At 47.7% G+C, this 24,776-nt stretch overlaps 1 protein-coding gene and 1 pseudogene across 2 annotated transcripts in view; one reads left to right on the plus strand and one right to left on the minus strand.

The window, feature by feature from the left end:
• Ralb (v-ral simian leukemia viral oncogene B) overlaps positions 1 to 24,776 on the minus strand; it is a 34,478-nt gene that overhangs the window by 8,817 nt on the left and 885 nt on the right. For both annotated transcript variants that reach the window (NM_022327.5, XM_006529782.2), the window contains exon 2: positions 4,373 to 4,535. In NM_022327.5, the coding sequence (NP_071722.1) occupies positions 4,373 to 4,486 (114 nt within the window). In that variant the 5' untranslated portion in view covers positions 4,487 to 4,535. The remainder of the gene's footprint in view (positions 1 to 4,372; positions 4,536 to 24,776) is intronic.
• Gm29454 lies at positions 20,362 to 20,747 on the plus strand (annotated as a pseudogene).

The raw sequence follows: 24,776 nt of genomic DNA on the forward strand, positions 1-24,776 counted from the left end.
ACAAGGTGGACCATATCTGAGGACCATTGCCTGGGGATGCTCTCTGGCCTCCATAGGCACACAAGCATGTGCATGCACATGTAGGTGCACACCCCCCACACATGCATCTGCATACATGAACATGCGCACACACACATGTAAATTAATAAATAAATCCAGTCAAGCACTGAAAGTAGACATGGTAGCACCTTATTACCTTGAAGTAGAGAAGGGCTTTTTAAACTATGACTCAAAGTCCAGAAGCCATGTAAAAAAAATTGATGTTAGATTTCCCAAGAATGAAAAAACAACAGAGGCACAGCACAGCCCAACCCAGCCCAGCACAGCGCAGCACGATGCAAGCGCTAGCCAGAACTCTGAGCTGCACACAGTGCATTGAGCACTCCTCTTTAACACGCACTGATGGGAGCATCCAAAGCCAGCATGGAGACATGCTCTCCTCACTAGTGCGAAAGAAAGGAAGGAGGGAGAAGGGAGAGAGGGAGGAGGGAGAAGGGAGAGAGGGAGGGAGAGAAAAGCAATCAGGAGAGAGGAGGAAGAGCTGCCCTGAGACATGGGCTTTGGGGAAAGACCTGTTGCTCCCTGTGGGGCAGGGGACAGGACCATCCCATGGAGAGATTTGTCAACATCTGATAAAATGAGAAGTACTTTATCCTCTGACTCTCCCCACATCTAGCTTCTAGGAATCTAATCTCCAGAAACGCTGGCTCAAAAATCAAGGTCACTGTTGGCACCAAAGGGCATCACAAAAGATGAAGGTCCACCCAAATGCCCAGCTAAGGTTGGCTATACAACTGAGTGCTTCGCTGTTACACAAAAAGGAGGAAGGAAACTCTATACGGGCATGTAGACAACTCTAGAATAACAGTGTGTCATTCTGCAGCAGGTCGCCAGTAGAGTAGAGATTATTACCTATGTATAGAAGGATGTAGTCTCCCCTCAAAGACAAAACAAATTCAAAAACTGCCAAAAAAAGAAGTAAATTAGCCTCCCCGAATGTTTTTTTTTGTAATAAAGACACACACATAAAAATTAACTAATTTATGAGACTTTAGTAAACTCTTGATAAAATGCAATCCCTTTTAACATTTTTAATTACATTTATTTAGCTTGTGTGTGTGGTTGTGTGTGTATGAGTGTGTGTATATGTGTGCATGTGTATATGTGTGTATATATGTGTTTGTGTATGTGTGTGTGTATATGTGGGTTTATGTGTTTATGTGTGTTTGTGTGTATATATGTGTTTGTGTATGTAGTGTGTGTTTGTGTATAAGTGAGTATGTGTACGTGTGTGTGTATGTATGTATGTGCGCGCGCATATGTGTGTTTGTGATGTCTGTGGGTAGGAGTGTGGGAGAGACTGTGCTGTACATACGTGGAGGTCACAGGATAACCTCAGGCATCACCCCTCATCCCCCAGCTTGCTTGTGAGGCAGGTCTCTTCCTTTCCCTTGACACCATGCATGTGCTGGGCTGGCTTCTGGGGAGTCTGCTGCTGCACCTCTGATCCTCCCACAGAAGTACTGCAGTTACAGGCACTAGCTACTACGTTCAGGTTTTACATGGGCTCTAGGGGTTCAGGTCCCCATGCATGCATGGTGGTTGTCTTACCCACTGAACTATCTCAGCTGAGCCTAACACTGGCAAGGCTAGATCTGGGGCTAGCCTGAGCAATCTAATAATACTGTGCCTCAAAGTACACCAGCTCCGTGATGGCCACGTGAACACCTGAGGGGAACTCAGTGGGTCCCACAGAACAGACATGAAGACAGATGGGCGTCTGTAGGACGAGGAAGTGAGAGCGGGAAGTGGGCAGGCTGGAGGATGGAGAATGAATGCCATCCACATAGAGTATATGCATGCGTGAAACCGTCACAGGATAAATTTGAAATTTACTTTTGAAAAAATGAGGGATGGAAGGTGGGCATGGAGAAACACGCCTTTCCTGCCAGGCTTTGGCGGCAAGGACAGGTGGATATTTTTTTGTTTTTTTTGTTTTGTTTTGTTTTTTGATTTTTGAGACAAGGTTTTTCATGCCACACACTCAAACACAGGAACACACATGTAAATACATTTTTTTAAAAAGCGTAAAAAAATTGGACTTCTTATGCAGGGCACATAAAACATAGTGACTAACTGAAAACAGCGCCAGTATAGACATAAGAACTAAGACAGAAACTCAGAAGGAAACACAGAACAACCACCAGTGAGCCTGAACCAGACATAAAGTCTTAGGAATGAGACCAAAGTCCAAGTAGCAAAGAAGAAATGAGCTGGGGGCCAGGGGGATGGCTCAGGGGGTAAAGGTGCTTTCCACTAAACCTGACATGAATTCCACCCCGGGGCTCACAGTGGAAGAGAAAACTGAGTCATGCAAGTTTCCACTGACCTCTTCATGTGCACCTCACGTGTCTCACACACACACACACACACACACACACACACACACACACACCACTCTAAACCGGACTTCAGTAAAACTTAATGCTTTCAGGGCTGGACAGGTGGCTCAGCAATTGAGCTCTTCCAGAAGAACTGAGTTCAATTCCCAGCATCCACATGGCAGCTTAACTTTCTGTATACAACTCCAGTTCCAGGGAATCTGATGCCCTCTTCTGGCCTCTGTGGGTACTACACACGTGTGGTGCACAGGCATCCACACAGGCATAACACAAATACACATAAAACAAATTAATTACATTTTTGAAACTGTAAAACTTTGACAAATCAAAGGGCAATATTAGAAAAGGTGGCACCGTTTGGGAAGGTTGTGGAGATTTTAGGAAATGGAGCCTTCTGGGAAGAAGTGGGTCACTGAAGGTGGCCTTGGAGTTGAATAGCCTGCCCCACTTCCTGTTCACTCTTGGCTTCCTGAGTGTGGATACAGTGTGACCAGCCAGCCACCTGCTCCTGCAGCCATGCCTTCACCAATAACAGACGGTATCCCCAGGAACCCTGTTCCTGTGAGTTGCTTTCATCAAGGTTTAATATCACAGCAACCGGAAAGTGCCCACCAAGACAACAATTCCTTATTTTATATTTTCTTTTTGTGACACTGGGCTTAGCTACAAAGCCCAGGCTGGCCTCTAATTCATGATCCTCCTGCCTCAGCCTCCGGAGTGTTGGGATTACAGGTATACATGATCACACCTGCTTAGAATGTACATGACGAAAGAGTGAATTTTGGGGTTAGCAAGAAAGCTTAGTGAGTGTCTCCAAGCGTGAAAAGTTGGCATTCGAATCCAGGACCCACGTGCAGTCCATGAGAGAGAGAACTGACTTGTCCCTGTTGTCGTCTGACCTCCAGTGTGGTGCAACATGCATTCACACACACAAACACACATACACAGATACACAGACACGCACCCCAAAATTAATAAAGAGAAAAGGTTTATTTTTGACTGATAGCTTCAGAACTTCACTCCATGGTCCTCAGGGCCTGAGGTGAGGCAGAGGAGGTGAGGTGGTGCGAGGAACAGCAGAAACGGTTTCTCACGTCCCGGCAACCAAGAAGCAGAGGAAGGCCGGAAGGGAGTGGGACTCTAATATCTCTTTTAAGGACACACTTCCGGTGACCTAACCTCTCTTGCTGAGCTCAACTTCCCAAGGTGCTGTAGGCTGAGGGTCTGTTCTTTAACATTCAACCCTTTCAGAGACACTCAAGACCGGGTGCTGGGGAGTAGCTCAGTTGGTTGAGTGCACACCTCTTTCCTGTGAAGGCCCAAGCCCCATCCTCAGAGCCTCATAAACTAGGCAAGGTAGCTTGCACCTATAATCCCAGCAAGGGGAGGCATGGGAAGATTAGAAGTTCAAGGTCATCCTAGGCTACATAGTGCGTTCCAGGCCAGCCTGAGCTACAGGAGATTCTATCTTTAAAAAAAAAATGTTGGAGTTGGAGAGACGGCCCAGTGGTGACAAGTACCTGCTGCTCCTGGAGACTAGGAGTTTGGTCCCCAGAGCACACATTGGGCAACTCCAACTGCGTTCAACTCCAGGGCATTCAATGCCCTCTTCTGGCCTCTGAAGGCAACTGCACTTTTCTAAATATCACCCCTCCCCCCCCACCCACACACACATTTTTCAGCTTGCACATAATTTAAAATAAAAAATTAGCACATATACAGAGGTGTCTCTCTTCCCTTGCTCCTGTCTCAAAGAAAGGACACATAACGCTGGAAATACAGTGTGCAGAGAAACTCCCTCCATTTCTGTGACCACTAAACCCACCACTGTGTCGGCAACCAGAATCTTCTGCTGAGAGCCCCTATCCCTGCAGCTTTTCAAACACCCCACGGGGAAAGGGACATAGAACACATCTGGAGCAGACACACTCAACATCACAGCAGGCGCAGGCTGTGCTGGCATCTCTTACCTCATCATACATGAACTGAAGCGTCAGGGCTGATTTGCCGACCCCTCCACTGCCAACCATGATGACCTTGTGAAGTACCAGGGAGCCCTGGCTCTTGCCCTTGTTGGCAGCCATCCTGCTGGTCGGAGGTGGTGACACACGGACAGGTGGCCCAGGTGAGGAGCTGCAGATGACAGAAACAAGAGCTTGGAGATGGTGTGTGTCCTATCCAGTTGAAAGCAAATGACATATGACAGACATCCCTATACTTTAAATGTTTGATTTTCATTTTAAATTGTGTGTGTGTGTGGAGGGGGTGGCTGGGTGTGCATGTGTGGACGCACATGAATGCGGTGACCTCAGAGGCCAGAAGAGGATGTCAGATCCCCTGGGGCTGGAGTTGGGGGTGGTCATCTTAGCACCAAGCCCTTTCTCCAGCCCTCCCCTGCACCTTAGAAACACTTAACTCATTCAAAGAGAGAAGGGCTGGAAGAGAAAGAGCCTTGACAGTCTGGCAACTCTGAAGTCACCCAAGAGGAACCAGGATAGGACAAAGCTGAGAAGCAGAAATGGGAGTTGCAGAATTCCAAGTCAGCACTGCTAGGGATGGGGGCAAGGAGCCGGTCACATTATAAAAGTCAACACAGCCCAAGCCAGAGATGCCTCACAAAGTGAATTCCAGGCCATCCAGAGTCTGTCTCCCAAAGTGGGGGGGGGGGGGATGATAGAGGAGTCGGGATGGGGACACGGGACAGGAATGAACTGGAGAGATGGGTCAGCAATTAAAAGCACTGGCTGCTCTCCCAGAGGACCCGGGTTTGATTCCCCACACCCACGTAGGGGCTCAGAACTGCCTGTAACTCCAGTCCCAGGGAATCTGATACACTCCCTGGGCTCCACAGGTACCAGGCGTGCGTGTGGTACACAGGTGTGTAAGCAGACAAAAACATCCATACGCAAAAAACAACTTAAAATTGTTTTGAATGTGTTAGAGGAACAAACATTCTAACAACAACCAAGAGGCTCCTTGATCATCAGAGACCCTGAAGCAGGGGAGTTTCCCCTAAAAAGCTGTAGCCACAGCATCTCTCCACAGTCAGGCAATTAGCAGGCAAAGCAAGCTCCAGCCTGAGACACAGAGAACCACAAAACCTCTCTGAGATGTAGGCAAAGGCTAACCACTGGGGGCAGCACACACCCACCATCCCAGCCTCCAATACAAACTGGAACAGAAGTCAACACACACCCCTAAAGGACATTGCAGGCTGGTGTTAGAAAGGGCTTGATCAACTTTAACAGGGGCAAAAATAACATCTGGGGGAAAAAATGACATTATCGAAAGACCGGATGGACGAAGCAAGAGAAGTGACCTTTATTCCCAGCACTAAAGAAAGCAGAGGAAAAATGACCGTAAGTTCAGGGCCATCTTCAGCTATATATAGCCTTCAAGGTTAGCCTGGGATAAATAGAAAAGACCCTGTCTCAAACTTACAAAAAAAAAAATTAAAGTCAGGTGGACTCGAAAAAAAATCACTCAGAATGCCTAAAACACTGTACATGCATGTCTAGAGTGTAAGTGTATGTCTGTGTGTACAGTGTGTACATGTATATAGTCTGTATATATGTGTATATGTGTGTATACATAGTATGCATGTGTGTAGAGTGTGTATGTCTGTGTATAGAGTGTGTGCATGGGTGTATGTGTGAGTCTATGTGTGTATATATGTATGTATAGTGTATATGTGAACATGTGTGTATGTGCATATGTATGTGTGTGCATATGTGTATAGTATGTGTGTGTATAAAAATATATATGTATAGTGTGTGTGTGCCTATGTGTATATGTGTTTGAGTACAAATGTATGTATATGTGTGTATGTATATTGTATGGGTGTGTGTATATATAGTACATATAGTGTGTATGTATATTTGCATGTTTGTGTGTATATAGCATGTGTATGCATGTATGTGTAGTATGTGTATATGTATATGTATAGACAGAGAGATAGTATGTGTATAGTGTGTCTGTGAGTGTTATAGTGTATGTACAGCATGTCTCTGTATGTATGTGTATAGCGTGTGTGTATAGTACATATGTGGTGGCCAGAGGGTGATGTCAGGTATTTTTGTCACTAACTATTGTATTTTTTCTAATTATGTGTATGTGTGTGTGTCTATGTTGTGCATATCATAAATGTGTGGGTGCCCTCAGAGGTCAAAAGAGAGCCCCTAGAGCTGAAGTTGCCGCTCCCCCCACATGGGTACTGGTAACTGAACGGGTTCCCTGGGAGTGCTCTTACCTGCCGAGCCATCTCGCTGGCTCCTCAACCTTTTAAAAAATTATTTTAAAATTTCTGAGACAGGGACTCACTCTGAAGCCCTGACTAGCCTTGGACTCACAGAGATCCACATGCCTGTACTTCCATCTTAGTTACTTTTTTATGGCTGTGATAAAACACCGAAAGCAAGCAAGGCAGCTTATAGGAGGAAGGGTTTATCTGCCTCAGGTTTCAGGGGGAGGAGAGTCCTTCAGCAGGGAAGCACAGCTGCAGGCAGAGGTTGGGTCCTCCAGCAAGGACACACCTCCTAAGCCTCTCCAAACAACATCCTAAGCATTTAAATGCCCAAGCAACGGAGCCACATCTCATTCACACCATCACAGCCCCTGCCCCCACAGTGCTAGGATTAAAGGCTTGTGCCCCTCACCTGGCTTCCCACCTTGTCTTTTGAGGTAGGGTCTCTCACTGTTTCAGCTGGGCTGGCTGACCAGAAAGTTCAGGGAGCCTCCTGTCTTTGTCACCCAAGCATTAGAGTCAGAGATGTGGAGTCCACGCCTAGCTTTTCTCCTGGGTTCTGGGGATCTGAGATCTGGTCTTCACCCTTGCACGGAGATCCCGACTGATGAAGCTAACTCCCTAGCTGCCTTCTTTATGGGGACTGATTTGTTCGGTTGGAGCAATGTTTGGGTTTTGTTTTCTTTTGTGACAAGGTTTCACTGTGTCACCCAGGCTGGCCTGGAACTCAGGACTCTCCCCTACCATCCCAGCCTCCTGAGTGCTGGGATACAAGCATGCACTGCCATACCTGGCCTAGCATTCACTGTTAACTGTGTGTCTAACTGTGTGTCTCTGCTTAGTGTCTTAGACTTAGACATTCTTGTATTTAAATCCTTTGAGGGCATAGGTTGTTTTGCAAACTATTTCTCATGCACTTTATCTGTTTTTGCAGTCAGGCAGACTGGACATAATTTGTCGTTTGCTTGATGATTTGGGACCCCTTAGCATTGGTGTGAGCTCCAGGCATGGCCTTGGGCTGCTCAAGTCAAGGTCACAGATCTGCCTTCCCTGCACTTCCTCAGGTACCTGCCCACACCAGGCATCCATCCATCCATCCGACCTACTCCCCCTATGCTAATTATGTGCTTTTTAATGAGTGAGCTAAGCAATTAACTAGATAATTAAGCACATCTAAGTGGGGATAGAAATAGAAGGAATGGGGGGTACAGGAGCCCCACAAGGCTGTGATTCAGGAACTTGAAAATACCTTTGGCCTCGTTTACAACCACTAACTGTTTCCTGCAGAGATGGGGCTGGGGAATGCGGTTGGAACCCACACCACACAAAGGCCCACAATTTCTCACCGCCAACCCTGTTTCTGTGAACTTGATGTAAATAAACCAACATTTGTCCAGGCTGGGGGCAGGGTCCTTTCAAACACATGCAGACAACCAAATTATGCACTACACAGATATATGGTTTTAGTATGCACGTTTGGCATGTATGTGCATGTGCTGTATGTACCTTATAGTGTAGGATGCGCACAGACACACACACACATCCATGAAGGAGTAAACTCTGGCTCTCTTTCCTCAGTCATTTGCCACCTTTACTTTTAATTTATTTTAATTCCAATAACTTACATCCTGTGTGTGTGTGTGTGTGTGTGTGTATGCGCGCGTGCGCATGTGTGAACATCCATGTCATAGCACATGTGTGGAAATGAGAGAGCAGCCTGTAGGAGATGGTTCTCTCTTTCGACCACATGGGTTGCAGAATCAAACTCTGGTACAGTCTCAGCAGGAAGCCATCTCCCCGGAGCCCCCTTTATTTTTTTGAGGCAGGGTTTCCTGAGGAACCTGGAATGAACGTCAGAATTCTGCCTGTGTCTGCATTCCCTAGTGCTGGGGTCCCAGGTGCACACAGCCCTCCCTGGCTTTTCATGAATTCCGGAGATCTGCGCTCAGCTCCTCATGCCTGTAAGGCAGACATTTACCGAATAAGCCTAGGACCATTTACTGCTGTTGTTTGTCTGTTTTCATTTTAAATAAAGTCGATTTCCTTGCCAATGATAACCACTGAAGAACAAAACCTTTGTTTTGTTTCAAGTTCAAAAATAACAGGGACTACGATGTGGCTCAGTCCATACAGCGCCAGCCCGGCATTCTAGGTTTGATCCCCTGCACCATCACATAAACCTTGTGTGGAGGCAAATGTAAAACCAGAAGTTTCCTCAGCTGCATAGGGAGCTTGAGGCCAGAAATAGAAGCATGAGACCCGGCCTTCCCCTACCCCCACCCCCAGCCCCCTTTAAATTACGCGGGAGTGTGTGTGTGTGTGTGTGTGTGTGTGTGTGTGTGTGTGTGTTCGCGCGTGCGCACAGGCGCAGTGCATCTGATCCCCTGCAGCTGGAGTTACAGGCAGTTGGGAGCCCCCAATACAGGTGCGGAGAGTCCATGCTATGTAACCTCTCTGTCTTCTCTCCAGACATGAGATCTAGTTGTTGTTGCTGTTGTTTAAGTGCAAATCAGAAGTAAGGAAAGTTGATGTTCCCACTTAGGCCATAGCTGCAGCTGACCTGCTAGGATTAGGGAAGGACCTAAGACAGCCAACTGTCACTCAGTCACTCCAGACATACCCACCCCTGGGCTGGCCCGAAAGATGAAATCTGATCCCTGTTTGGGTCACACACAGACCATTTACTGTGGCTCATTTTGCTTTTTCTTTTGCAGGTAACCATTCCAGAGACACAGCCTTTGCCTTAAAACAAACAAACAAACAAAAAACAAAACAAACAAACAAACAGAAAACACCCCACCCTATTATCTGACTGTACAAAAGAGCCAGGAAATGACTGGAGAATGTGAGAACCTTAGAATGTATCTAAATGAGAACACAGACAGACAGAAACAAGACATGCAAAAGTGCACACACACATACACACAGGAATGCACACGTGTGCACAGAGAGAGAGAGACAGAGAGAGAAAGAGACGGAGAGATAGAGAGACAGAGACAGAGAGAAAGAGACAGAGACAGAGAGAGACAGAGAGAGAGACAGAGAGAGTCAGAGAGAGAGACAGAGAGAGTCAGAGAGAGAGACAGAGAGAGTCAGAGAGAGAGAGAGACAGAGAGAGTCAGAGAGAGAGACAGAGAGAGTCAGAGAGAGAGAGACAGAGAGAGTCAGAGAGAGAGACAGAGAGAGAAAGAGAGAAAGAGACGGAGAGATAGAGAGACAGAGACAGAGAGAAAGAGACAGAGACACAGAGAGAGAGACAGAGAGAGTCAGAGAGAGAGACAGAGAGAGTCAGAGAGAGAGAGAGACAGAGAGAGTCAGAGAGAGAGAGACAGAGAGAGTCAGAGAGAGAGAGACAGAGAGAGTCAGAGAGAGAGAGACAGAGAGAGTCAGAGAGAGAGAGACAGAGAGAGTCAGAGAGAGAGAGACAGAGAGAGACAGAGAGACAGCTTCCCTGCTGACAGGCACTGGACCTCTCTGCTTGCTTCCCACTCTCCTCCATGTCGTCCAGCCTCTCACCTCAGACTCAAAGCAAAGGCCTAAGCAACCATGAGCTTCTGGGTCCATGATCCAAACTAATCTTTCCTCCTCTTCCTCCTCCTTCTTTGTTGTTTGTTTGTTTGTTTATTGTTGTTGTTGTTGTTGCTGTTTTAGAGAAGGGTTTCCCTGTGTAGCCCTGACCATCCTGGAACTCACTTCGAGGCTGGCCTCAGGCTGCTGCACCTTCCCTCTTTATGTTTGATTTTTGCCAAATACTTTGTTACAACAAAGAAAAGCTCATTAAAACACATCATTGCAAAATTCAGAACCGGGGGCTGAGGCAGGAAAGTGCTTGCCCTGTAAGCTGGAGGACCTGAATTTGAAAGGAGAAAGCCAGTTGGGGTGGGGGGTGCATGCTTGTGAATCTCAGGGCTTAGAGAGGCAGACTGGTGGAGCTCGGCCTCAGTGGCCAGCTAGTCCAGTCTACATGACAAGTTCCTGGTTCCGAGAGAGCCTGTCTCCACACAGATACCTGAGTAACAGCACCCATGACCTCTACATAGCAAAGGAGATCAGGAACCCATAGAGCCATACCTATGGTAAGTACTAAAGAAAGAGGGAGAAGGGAGGGCTCTCGACCACAGAAAGCCAAGGCGGGCTGGTAAACGCACAGTGTGCACATGAGTTACTAAGCCAGTGTTTACAACCACCACTAAAAAGACTGATGCAGAGGCGGGTGAGACGGCTCAGTGGGGACAGGCACTGGCCACCCAAGCTGACAACCTGAGTTCCAGCCCCAGATGCAACAGAGGAAGGACAGAGCCAATACCTGCAAGTTGTTCTCCACATACTCACACCTGGCACTGTGCACTCAATCACACACACACACACATATAGACACACACATAGAGCACACACACACAGCATACACAGCATGCATGCACACGCACACGCATTGATAATAAAGAAATGTAAAAAATAAAAAATAAAAAGACTAGTTCAGGTAAGACTCGGCATTGTTGGCTGCTAGACCTACAGAGAGGATCTGGAAGAAAAGGAAAATGACACCCGTGGGGCTGGAGAGGAAAGCATTTGCTGTCTCCAGAGAACAGTTCCCAGCACTCACATCAGGCAACTCACAGCTGCCTTTAACTCCAGCTCCTGGGAACCCAGCATCCTCTTCTGGCCTCTCAGGACACCTGTTCACATGGGACATACACTCACACAGGTGTAAATAAAGTCCTTTAAACGAATAATTAGTAAATAACATTTAAAAATAAAAGATACTTGTATGTTCTCCTCATACACCATGGCATTTGCCCACTTGAAGGGAGGGGGCATGAGAGCACACACACACACACACACACACACACACACACACACACACACACACGAACTACCAGTCACCTGCAGCTCAGCACCATCTTGCAAGCGCTGTTTGGAGGACTAGGACTAGAGCAGGCTGTGGACTTGGCCATTAAAGAGCAGGGTTGACAAGGAAAACCCAGATCCACATAGAAAGCTGAAGCTCAAAGAGGAAGATGACCATTTAAACTTCCAGACTACTTCACACAGGAGTTCCCAGCAGAAAGCAATAATGGGGAAAAATCAGAAAATCAAACATGGAAAGAACGGTCAACTGAACTTGCGCAGCTGGAGAAGCTGTGAAGGCAGAACGGAGGGCAGGGATTTCGGAAGACTGCCACGCTCAGGAAGAGTGCAGCATTCTGCGAAATGACATCTGGAATGTATGAAGGTCCTGCCCGGGAGGCCAACAACTCAATTTTAAACTCTATTTATTTTCCTTTTTTTTTTTTTTCCCCATTTGGAGCTTTTTGAGACAGGATTTCAAATACCTCAAACCTGCTATAACAATGACCTTGAACTTCTTTCTGATCCTCCACCTTCCACATGAACCTTCTAAAATAAGCAGAATATGAAGTAATTCACCGGGAGGGAGGTAAATATGGTTACTAAATATATGGAGCCACACCTAACTTCGAGGCTACTTAAGAAAATGCAAACAAAACACCAGCTTGCATAAAACTAAAAAGAGTGTAGGAAGAGAGTGGGAAGGGGCTGTCGAGATGGCTCAGTTGATATAAAGCACTTGCCTTATAAATGTGAGGCCAGGAGTTCAGATCCCCAGAATCCACATATATGCCAGGCAGCCTGTCTGAAAATCTAGGCATCAGAAGGCAGAGACAAGGCATCCCCTAGAGCAAGCTCGTTTGCCGGAGTAGCCCAATCATCGAGCTCCGGGTTCACCTGAGAGTCCCTGTTTCCATGAATAATGTAAAGAATGATGGAGGGAAACCCAAAGTTGACCTAGGACCTTGGCATGCAGGGGCACACGGGTACATGCGAACCTGTATACAAACGTGTGCTGACACACATGCAAGTACCACACACACAAAGGTATGGGGAAATGGATATTGTGGGCAAAGATATAGATCCTATATGCTGAGACTGTAAGTGTGCAAGGATTTTTTTCTTGGTGTTTACATGCAATGCAATAACCTGGAAAAATACACTAACTAGAAATAGTTTTGTAAATTATGAATGAGCCAATGTTTAGATTATATGGCTATTAAAGAGAGAGAGGAGCCCCATCTCCTGTCCTAGGAAATGTCTAGGAGGTGCCACTAAAGGAGAGGTGGGGGTGGGAATCAAGCTGCAGAAAATATAAACTATGATGTCGTTTGTTTTTTAGGAAAAAAAAATCCCAGAGCTGGAGAAATGGCTTAGCAGCTAAAAGTGCTTGCTGCTCTTCACAGGACTGGAGCTTGGTCCCTGGAACCCACCACCAACTTATAACTCTAGTTCCAGGGGATCCAACACCCTCTTCTGGGCCTCCGTGGGCACCTGGACACACACGCACACACATACATGCTGTGTACCGGATGTTATCTGCAGAGATCTGCAGAGCTCTGGCCCAGCTGGAGCAGCCAGGGTTGCACTCTCTGAAGGGGTGGGGGTGGGGGGTTGATCGTCCCAGGCCAATGCTGTGCTGCTCTGCTCTGTGGAGGGCCAGTGCGAGCAGGTAGGCAAGGTGCCAGGTCTCTACTGCAGAGCTACCTCTGCTCCAGAGTTGGTGCAGCACATTGGCTAGGAGCCAAGGTCGCGGCCACGGAACAGGAAGTGACCTCCGTAGGCTTGACCAGCTTCCAGTAGAGAAAGCTTCTCCGGGAGAGAACTTCTCTTCCTCCAAGTGTTACAGCTCTTTATGACAGACACTCTCAGACGATCCTTAGTGAAATAACTCCTGCTTTATTCCTTGTGGATAGGGTCTTTTATACATTTTGGGGTGGGTTGGGGTCTGACAGTAAATGCTTCCTATTGTCTTGGTCTGAGATGTTAGGGATGCCTCATCTGCATGTGGAGGGCTGGGGTGCTGCCTCTAGGTGACTGATTGTCACAGTCCTCTCCATGGGGTGCCATGGTCATGTGTTACAGGACAGGAACCTGGTTGGGAGCAGATTAAACACCCATAGTTCTCAGGTGTAAGAGGAGGGAGATTTCTGAATCCACTCAACCTTATCCAGTTTTCTGGCATGGTCCACTGCCCCACACAGACAAACACATACACATCAAAATAAAAAAATAAGCCTATTTTTTAAAGTACGTATGTGGGGCCTGAAGAGAGCCAGCTCAGTCAGTACAAACCACACAGGCACAACCCTTTCCTCCCCAAGCTGCTTTTGGCCGTGGATTTTCATCACAACAATAGTTAACTCTAACTAAGACAAATTTAAAAGTTTATTGGACTACTTCTTGCTAAAACCAAATTATGAAGCTCTCACCTGGAATGAGTCCCTCTCTCCTCCAACAGCTCCAATACGAACTAGCACTTGGATCCCCGGGTTTGAAAATACTGCATAACTAATGTAAAATTCAGCGGCTGGGGAGGAGTGCTTGCCATGGATAGCATCCTGAACTCAGATCCCCAGCCAACTCCGCCCCAACAACACACATCTGTATCCCCCCACCGCCCCCTGCACTGGGAGGGTGCAGAGGCAGATCCCCAGAGCCAACCTAGCAAAACTTAGAGCGCTAGCTTCAGGGAGAGACCCTGACTCAAAAAACTGAAGCATGACAGAAGACAGCTGACTGACCTCTGGCCCCCACAAGCGCATGCACAGGCATGCACGCCCGCAGACACACACCATAAGCACACACACGGTAGATACCTGTAAAAATATAAAACTTAAAAGGGACCTCATCCATCGCCTTGAAGGAAACAACTCATTATTTTAAAAACGTGGTACTCATAAGGTGGCAAAGAGATCGGTGGTTCCAGGCTAGCCTTGGAAATGACAGGACCCTGTGCCAAACAAAAAGGAAAAGACAAAGTAATGAAGGAGAGTGGGGGAAGGAAAAGCGGGTTGGCTGGCTAGGGAGGTGGCTCATCAGTTAAGAACACATGCCCGAGAGCTCAGTTCCCAGCACCCATGTTGGGTGGTTGCCTGTATCTCCGGTTGCAGGAGATCCAAAGCCATTCTCCCTACCCCATTGGCACCTGTAGTCACATCTACATACCCATACGCTGACAAATACGGACACGGAGACACAGATACACACACAGACACACACTAATTAAAAACTAAAAGTGAGCTCTTTTTTGTTTTAAAGGAAGGGAATATAAAATGGATGTGTTTTGAGCCACCCAGGAGAATTCATAAGAAAACACCAGTGGGCCATTGACACACACACACTTCAGCCTTCTGAGTCCCAGATGCGCACCTCCACACTCAGCTTGTGAAAAATGGGTTTTAGTTTTCCTATCAAAGGTGACTAGTTGCTAAGAACAAAAGAATTCATAAATCTCTCTACCTCCTACAATTTTATGCAAAGGAATTCAAATCTTTTCATCTCCCACCTTGTACTTTACCCAGAGCCTCCCAGCTCCCACAACCCTCTGCATTCCCAGACTGTGATGGCCCAGAACAGCTGGCTCAAGACCTCTTTCCTTCGTTTTCTTGCTGCTGGCTGCCTTCCACATTAGCCCCCTGGGAGTGAACTGTGAGGTTCAACCTCAGCCAAAAAAGAACAGCCACTCCCCACCCTGTCTTCCATAGGGGTAAAAGACAGGGGCCATCTTGGCCTTGGATTTGGCTTGCTATCCTGGTTTGGGTGGTAACACACACTTTTTACAAAACAGACATTGCCTGGGGCTCAGTAGTTAAGAGCATTGACTGCTCTTTCAGAGGACCCAGGTTCAATTCCCATCATCCATATGGTAGCTAACAACTGTCTGTAACAGGAGGATCCCATGCCCTCTTGTGGCTCCTGCAGACACTGCATGCACATGGTACATAGACATACACCTAGGCAAAACAACCATAAACATAGAAATAAATAATGAGCAAGATTTTAAAACATAAAGAAATTCCTTGCCGGTTACTTTCACTTGTGTGTGTGTGTGTGTGTGTGTGTGTGTGTGTGTGTGTGTGTGTGTGTGTGTGTGTGTGTGTTTAACACTGAGAACATTACTCTCCAAACAAGCAATGGGCATGTGGGTTGGTCCTGGTTTCAGGTCAGCTCTGACTGCTATAATGGCCATGTCTTTTCTCTCCCTGCCAAGGCGGTATACACAGCAAGAGTGAGTGGCTTCCTCTGTCAAGGCCTGGGGCAGGCAGTGCTAGAACAGGCTCTGCCAGGCCAGCACACCCTGAGCATAGCTCTGCCTCTCCTCCTGGGACAGGCAGGAGGATGCTCCACACTCGCCCATGCCTGGGTCTCTCAGCTCAACACTTCATCCACCTCCGCAGAGACTGACCCACCGTCCCCAACCACTAGGGATACCATAGCATTCTTCTATTCTCAGAATGTTCCTCTATGCTTGTCCTTAAAAGACCTCATATTTTAAGCATACAGTGTTGGCCTCCGCAGGCCTGTGGTGACCAGGCCAGACTTGTGTCCTTTCTCTGTCCTCATGGTCACTTCCTGTCTGCTCTTCTTAGTCACTCACCTCACTGTTTCAAAATTCCCATTTGGCTAAGGCCTCGCCTCCCAGGGCCATGCTCTGTCACTGCCAGATCTCCCTGGTCACTTTCCTTATGGACAGAGGACACAAATTCTGCTTCCGACTTCACTGTCCTCAGAAACCACCCTGTTCGAGCAGGTGCGGATCCTCCCCACTGTAACTGCCCAGGCGAGAATGAGAATATTCCAGAAGGGATTCTTGTGTACAATGGATCCATGAAACTGGCCTTTCCCTGGGAATATCATACTGAGAAAAGGAGACAGGAGCCTTGGTGCCAGGCAGAGAGGAGCTCCTTTCTCAGGAAGAGACTTCACACAGTGCTGACAGCCTGCCAAGACCCCCTGCAGGAGAGCTGGCACTGAGACAAGGCTGGGTCAGTGATGGGCAAGAGCACACCTTGACCAGGACCGCTTGGCTATGCACAGCTCTCGCCTTCTGTTTATACCTGAGCCTTATGCCGGGACCCTGACGGGCTTTAAGGGTCATCAGACCTCTTTGCTTGCTCTTCCCAGTGTAGTGCTGTTAGGTAAATCTCTGTCTGCGTTTCACTACAACTGGTCTGTTTCACTGTCCTGTTCAGCCCCGGCTCTGACTCTAGCAGTTCCTAGAGCACTAAGTTTCAGGCCCACCATACCATGAACCTCGCCTGATCCTGGTTCTCCACCCTACCTCTATCCTTTGAGCTCATGTTAGCCAGGGCCAGCGCATTTTGTAAAGCTCTCCCATTAACCTGCTTCCTTGGATTCTTTTTTGTTTTGTTTTGTTTTGTTTGTTTGTTTGTTTTGTTTTGTTTTGTTTCGAGACAGGGTTTCTCTGTATAGCCCTGGCTATCCTGGAACTCACTCTGTAGACCAGGCTGGCCTCGAACTCAGAAATCCGCCTGCCTCTGCCTCTTGAGTGCTGGGATTAAAGGCGTGCACCACCATGCCCGGCGCTTCCTGCACCCTTACAGCTGACTCTGTATATAAGACCCCAGGTTAACAGGAATCAGAGACGGCCTGGCAGCAAGCATGCACTATAACTACCAATCACATGGTATAGAACCGCCTCCTTCCTCTAAATGTGTAAAAAGGGACCTTCGCTCTGCCATGGGGACCTGATCTCACCCAAGGGTCCTGATATGATGCCTCTGGTCTGTCCATCTGTGGCATTAAGGCAACTTATGGAAGAGTTTATCCAGGGTCATGGTGCCAGGGGTTAGAGTCCGTGGCGGGGGTTATGCATGGCAGCAATCGTAGGCATGGTGACGGCAGCAGCGACTGAAAGCTCACAGCTTGAACTACAAGCACAAAGCTAAGAGAGCAAACTGTAAATAGGTAAGTGTTTGGTAACTCAAACGGGTTGCAAAGCTCTCCTCCAGTGACATACTTCCTCCAACAAGACTGTACCCCTTAGACCTCCCCAAACAGCACCACCAACCAGGAACAGTTGTTCAAATACAGCTATGGGGGGGGGCACAATATTCAGACACCACAGCCTCAAACCTGTAATTGTTCCAATCACTCGCTCAAACACCTATTAAGCACCGATCTCAGCACATTTTTTCTGATCTCCTCTGACACTCCCGCTTAGATGACATCTTGCCAGTTCCTCCTGCAAAGACCAACTCTACCCCTCACCCCAACTACCTGTACTAGCATTCTGGCTGGAGAAGGAATTCAAGAGAAAGGAAAATCACATAACCAGTCTCATGTGGCATTTAAAACCACGAACCAGGATCATCAATCGCTCCCCTCCGAGGCTCCGCTGCCCTGCTGCTCCCACTTGACAATGCCCATCCTTCTAGACTGCAGAGCTCATGTTCCCCAGGGCCTATCTCTTCTCTAAGGTTTTCTCCCGGCTGAGGCTCAGGCTGTCACGTTTCTCACTCCTCCACAGTCTCCCTGGGCTGAGCACATCTATCCAAGTGGCTTCCTGTGTCTCCTCAAACTGGAGGACAGAGGCCAGGCCCCTCTGTCTTCCTCACCCCACTGGCTGTCTTGCAGGGATTTCAAATTCAACAGTCCCCAAATAGATCTCTCCACTCTTCGTCCCTCTACCCTAAAGTCTGATCCTTGTTGCCAAGCCTGACATCCTGGGAAGCGCATGGAGGAAGGACAGCTCCTACTTGTGAAAGCTGTCCTGTGAGTGTGCAAGTGTGTACTCACAAACACACACAAGTCAAACAGACAAGCAAATACATAAGTAGTATCCTAGTTAGCTTTAACTACCAATTTAACACAGCTCCGAAGGGAGTCTCCATTGAGGGCTTTGGCCTGCGGACAAGTCTGTAGAGGACTGTCTGCATTGTTATTTGATGTAGGAGGACCCAGCCCACTGTGGACGGCTCCATTCCCAGTGCAGTTGGCCCTGGGTGATCACCAAGCAGTGTGCTCCACGGTTTCTGCTGTACTTCCTTGTCAGTGAGTGCATTCTTTGCTTAAAGACAGAATGGCAAGCCAGCCAGCCTTCCAGTTCATTCTAGAGTCCCTGCCCTTGCTTCCCTCAAAGCTAAACAAACCCTTTCTTCCCCAAGCTACTGTGGTCTAGGTGTTTTATCACAACAATGGAAAGAAATCAGAATGAACGCACTCCTAATCTACCTGCCCCACCCCCACAATAGCAACACAAGCCCCTAGGAGTGCAGACATCACTAGTCAAGCCAGACCAGGTGATCATCCCAGATCCCCTTGTTTCTCCCCAGCTCTACTCACTCTTTCTCCTGGCTCTTATCTCTAATGGACCTTTTCCCTCTACCCATCTTCCATTTTCTCTGCCACAACCAGGTTAGAACAACCAGCCACAGCTGCCAGACCCCTTGTGGCACCTCAGCCACTTCAAGCCACTGTTCACTCTGTTTGTATGTGTGTGTGTGTGTGTGTGTGTGTGTGTGTGTGTGTGTGTGTGTGTGTACACATGGAGGCCAGAGGTCAACATAAGTTATATTCCTCAATTATATTCTGCCTTTTATATTTTTTCCTGAGACAGGGTATCATGGAGCCCAGGCTACCCTTGAACTCTCTCTACAGCTAAGGACAACTGTCAGCTCCTGATGCTCCTTTTGGCTCTACCTCAGATTTGGGGTTATGAGTATGCATCTTCATAACTGATTTTCTGTGATGCTGTGGACGGAGCCCAGGGCTTCAGGCACTCTAGGCAGGCACAGGGTCTCCCACTGGCCTGGAGTTCACTGCTCAGGCTAGATCGGCTGAGCAAGCCCCAGGGGAAGCGCCTGTGTGCACCTCTCCAGCACTGAGATTACAAACTCAAGCTGCCACAGTTCTGTTTTGCTTTGTGTTAGCATGGGTCCGGGGGAACAAGCCTGGGCACTTGTGCTTGCATTCCAAGACCTCACCAATTGAGCCATCTCCCCAGTCCATGTGAACTTTCTACATCAGTAAATGTAGCAGCCCAATGGCTTACCACTGATACCATCTAGCCCCTTTTCTGAACAGGCCCATAAACCTTTGCCCAGTGGCCCTGCCTCTCTCAGCTGCTATGCTCAGCACTTCCTACCTACTGCCTCTCTCTGCAGGGAGGAAGGAAGTCCTGAAGCAAAAGGAAGCAAGGTCCAGTCAAGACTCTGCAGACAGGGCTGCAAATATGGTCAAGCTAGCTGAGTGCTTGCCTCGTGTGCTTAAAGCCTTGGGTTTTGTTCCCCGAACCACACAAAGCTGGTTTGGTACGTACACCTCTGTAATCGCACCCGTGGGACGGGGATACAAGAGAATCAGGGATTGAAGGCTGTCTTCAACTACACACAGAGTTCAAGGACAGTCTTAGCTACATGACACCCAGTCTCAAAGAACAGAAGTAGCAGACTGACTTTGTAGTCATGCAGTAGAGAGAGGCGGAGCCTGTGTGAGGTAAGACCAGAAGAAGGGGGCTGGGAAGATACTACAGTGGATAAAGCACAGGCCGTGCGGTGTGAAGCTCTGGCTTCAGATCCCCAGGACCCATGGAAACAGTGTAGTGATCTCTCTATAATCCCAACAGAAGAGGCAGAGACAGGACAATCCTTGGGACTCACTGGCCAGCCTGTCTAACAGAATGGGCAAGCCTCAGCTTCAATTGGAGACCACATCTCAAATCGGAAGGTGGCCGGGCATAGCGTTTAACATCTTTAATCCAGTATCTGAGAGGCGGAGGCAGGAGGACCTCTGAGAGCGGCAGGCCAGCCTGCTCTATATAATGATGCCTCTGTTTGCACTACCTCAGATTGGGGATTACACAGTGAGACCCTGTCTCAAAAATAAAATTAAAGACTCCTCATCACCATGAATGTCCTGGCAGGTGCTCTCAAGAGCACCAAAAATGCTGAGAAGAGAGGCAAACGCCGGGTCCTCATCAGGCCATGTGTCAAAGCCATCGTTCGGTTCCTAACTGTGATGATGAAGCACGGTCACATGGTGAGTTTGCATCACTGATGATCACAGAGCTGGGAAAATCAATGTGAACCCTCACGGGCAGGTTGAGCAAGTGTAGCGCGATCAGCCCTAGGTTTGATCTGCAACTCAAACACCTAGAGAAATGGCAGAACAATCTGTGTCCACGCTGTCAGTTTGGTTTCCTTGTGCTGACAACCCCAGCTAGCATCAGGGACCACAAAGAAGCGAGACCAAAACACACAGGAGGGAGACCCCTGGGGTCCTTTCTCTAGAGGTGCAAAGCTCAAACAGAAAAGCCTCCGTAGACTATAAAATAAAATAAAATAGAATTAAAATTTAAAAAGTAATTAGGCGGAAGAACAGGTGAGACGGCTCAGCAGAGGAAGGTGAAACCGCCAAGCCTGGCAGCCCAGGTTCTATCTCTGGGAACCACATGGTTGGAGAGAGAGAGTCCATGTTGTCCTCTGAGCTCCACACATGTGTGCATACAATCTCCACACACACGAACTGATAATCATTTTCAGCTGCTCACCATGGAGATCAAAGATCACTTTATCAACATTTTTTTTTTTTTTGCCCACCAACTTGTTTTAGAGTTGATCTAAAAGAATCTCTGTGTTCTATTTGGTTTGGGGAACAGTAAGATTTAAATTTCTAATTTCTAAAGCGACTGCATATTTGGCTGATTAATTCTAGTGTCTAACGACAAAGAACCAGAAGAAAGAACATGAAATTTCAAGTATACCATGGAAGTTTCTAGAACAGCAGGAACCCAAGATGTGTCTTTATCCTCTACAGTACCCACATGCTTTGGAAGGCACCCCAACAAAAACCACCTCAATAGTGTCTAGTCTAAAGAGTGCTTATAAAGAAGCTAGGTAAGGTGGTATACGCCGTTAATCCTATGCTTAAAAGGCAGAGGCAGGTGGATCTCTGTAACTCAGAGGTCAGCCTGGTCTACATAGTGAGTTCCCAGGATAGCCAGGGCTACATGAGAGACCTTTCTCAAAACAAAAACACACAAACAGAAAACCTTTTAAAAGAAAAAAAAAAGTTGGAAGCTAGTCTTGGAGAAGGCCTGTGGCAGTCTGGATGTGACTCAGTTGTGGAATGTGAGGCTAGCACGCATGAAGTCCCGGTTCAATCCTCAGCACTGCCTAAACCACGTATAGAGGTGTGCGCTTGTTATCCCAGCACTGAGTGCGTAGAGGAAGGAGGACCAGAAGCTCACAGGAGTGCAGGGAGCAATGGATTAGTGGTAAGAGAGCTGGTTGCTCTTCCAGAGGACTTGGGTTCGGTTCCCAGCACCCATACAGTGACTCAAATCCACCTCTCTCACCTCAAGGGAACTGGAGGGAACCTCAAGCAAGGGTTCTGACCTCTTCTGACTCCTGCACACATGGGACACATAAACAGACACAGGCACATACATACACATAAAAATACATGTAGAATTAAATTTCAAAAAAAGAAAATTTCTTGCCCATCTAACAGCAGTAGATTAGAAGTAATTGTCAACACATAATTCTCTCTCTCTCTCTCTCTCTCTCTCTCTCACACACACACACACACAAGGGACTCCTGTGCTAGTGAGAAATATAGGGCATGGGTTCTTGTGTTTATTTTGTCTTACTGGAGACCTTCCCAGTTCACAAAGTTCCAATGGAATAGCTCTGCTTGTTATTACGTTTCCAACTGCAGCTTCAGACAAGGTCTCCAATGGTTCCCACGTTCAGAAATGAGATGAATGGGGAAGTTTGGTCACAGACTCCAGAGAGGTTTGCCATGATGGAACAACACAGCACAAACTCCCGGGGTTCAAACTTGTTATGGAGCCTTAAGTCATTGTTCCCAAGGCCTTCAAGTTCCTAAGAACTTCAAGGCAACAGTGACGATATTTCTCTTCCACTCTTTGTGTCTGAGTCGACACAGGCGTGCATGCACATCTGTTTGTGCCGTGGGTGCTCTGCACACGTGTGCACATGCACGGTGAGGCTGAAGCTGATGTCAAGAATCATCCTTAAGAAAACCCGTGGCTCACTGGTATGGCAAGACTCGAGAGCTAGCCCACTTTCTCCAGAGATCCCGTCTCCACCTTTGTGTGCTGGAGTTACAGACAGGCTGCCATCCCACCAGGCATTTATTTGGGCTCTGGGGATCCAAGCTCCAGTCCTTCCTTACACTTGTAAGGCAACTGCTTTAAGCACAGAGCCATCTCCGTGGCCTAAGAATTAAAAAATCTCCATCCCCAGCACCAAAGCAACCAAACAGACAAAACATCAAGAACCAGCCCCGAGTACACCTCTAATTCCTCCACCATTAAACATTCACGAGAAACTCTCCAGACTCCATTTAAGGTTCCAATTCTCATGTTTCTATCTTTACGTGTCTAGGTCCTATTTTCCAAAAGCTATCTAGTAACTCACACCCACACTTTCCTGGAACAACATCTCCTCGGGCACAGTAAAACCTCGCTGGGATCTCAGATAAGAGCAGCCGTGCTGTTTCCAGTGGGAAGTAACTGGAAAGGAAGGGGAGGAGCTGGGGAGCAACCCTGGGGATGGGGGCTGCTTAGTCGTGCACAAGGCACTGTCCAACTCCTAGAACATTGTAGTGTGTTTGTGTGTGTGTGTGTGTGTGTGTGTGTGTGGTGTGTACATACACATTGCGCACAAAAATAAAAATTCTGAGGAGGGGGCTAGAGAGATGGCTCAGTGGTTAAGAGCACTGATTGCTCTTCCAGAGGTCCTGAGTTCAATTCCCAGCAACCACATGGTGGCTCATAACCATCTGTAATGGGATCCGATGCCCTCTTCTGATGTGTCTGAAGACAGCTATAATATGTTCATATACATGAAATAAATAAATAAATCTTAAAAAAATAAAATAAAAAGACTCTGAGGAGGTCAGAATCAACAGAGCACCTACAGGGCCCACACCGCAGCTGGTTTCCCCTAACGTTAGTTTCCTGTGAGTGGGACAGACTTAAGACCCCACTTAAAAAGAAAGAGAAAAGCTCCCACGCCAAGAGAGTGCTTAGTGGAGAGAGGGGCTTGCCACACAAGCCTGACAACCAGTTTGGTTCTGAAAATTAAAAGAGGAAGGAAAAGAAAAACTCTACAAAGCATCCTCTGTCTGCCACATGTGTGCATAGCATGCGTGCGTGCGCGCGCGCACGCGCGCACACACACACACACACACACACACACACACACACACACACACCATAAGTAACCTGGTGGGGGCTGGGGAGACGGCTCAGCAATTAGGAGCATCTGCTACTCCTCCAGAGGCCTGCTTGGTTCCCAGGGCCCATGCAGGGCAGCTCACAACAGTTTGTAACTCCAGCTCCAGGGAATCCCAGCCACGCCCTCTTCTGGCTTCCAAGGGTTCCTGTCCCACACATATGCACACATAAAAATAAATCTAAAAAATACAAACATATATACAGATATTTGCATAGTCACATGTAAATAAAATTACAAGAATGCATACACATACACATATATACTCATACACTCATGCACACACACACACACATCACAGCTTCAGCAGGGGGGCATTTCATGGAATCCTAGAACCATGCCCACTCCCACACCTTAAACACTGCCTACTGGATTGGAAGCTGACAGTGGGGGTGGGCAGCCAACTCTTTCAGAGCTCAGAGAAGACAAAGGGCCTCCTCTAGACCACGGCACTAAGAAAATTCCAGAACCAGGCTGGGGATTTGGCTCTGCTGGTAGAGTTCTTGGGCATATAGGAAGCCCAGAGTTCCAGCCCCACCACTGCATGGACCAGGCATGGTAGAATACAGTTATCACAACACTCAAGGGGTAGAGGCAGGAACGTCACATGTTCAAGGTCACTCTAGCTATCTATCAAGTTCCAGGCCAGCCTGCGCTACAAAAGATCATGTCTCATACACACAAAGTTCCAAAACCAGGATCAACCTTGGCTCACACCTCCTTCTCAATATTCAGCACCTCCCTTTATGGCTCTCACAATTTCACCACCTCAATCCAGGCTTAAGCGGCGCCACTTTGACATGTTCTGAGACTTAACATGTAAGATTCTTGCTCTGATTAAAACTATCTTCACTTGGCACATCCAAAGCACACTCCCTGCCCCTCTGAGGATAAGCCTTGATCATTCAATAAACCCAAACTTAAGAAAGGTGGTTAGGAAATGAAAGCAGAGCCAGAGCGAGAGGATCTCTGTTCTTCAGGGATTGAAGGCAAGTGAGGGTAAGAACTATCAGTCCATTCCAGACCCTCTTCCAGAACACCCTGGTAACACCAATC

Source organism: Mus musculus, chromosome 1 (assembly GCF_000001635.26).
Source record: "Mus musculus strain C57BL/6J chromosome 1, GRCm38.p6 C57BL/6J".
NCBI lineage: Eukaryota > Metazoa > Chordata > Mammalia > Rodentia > Muridae > Mus > Mus musculus.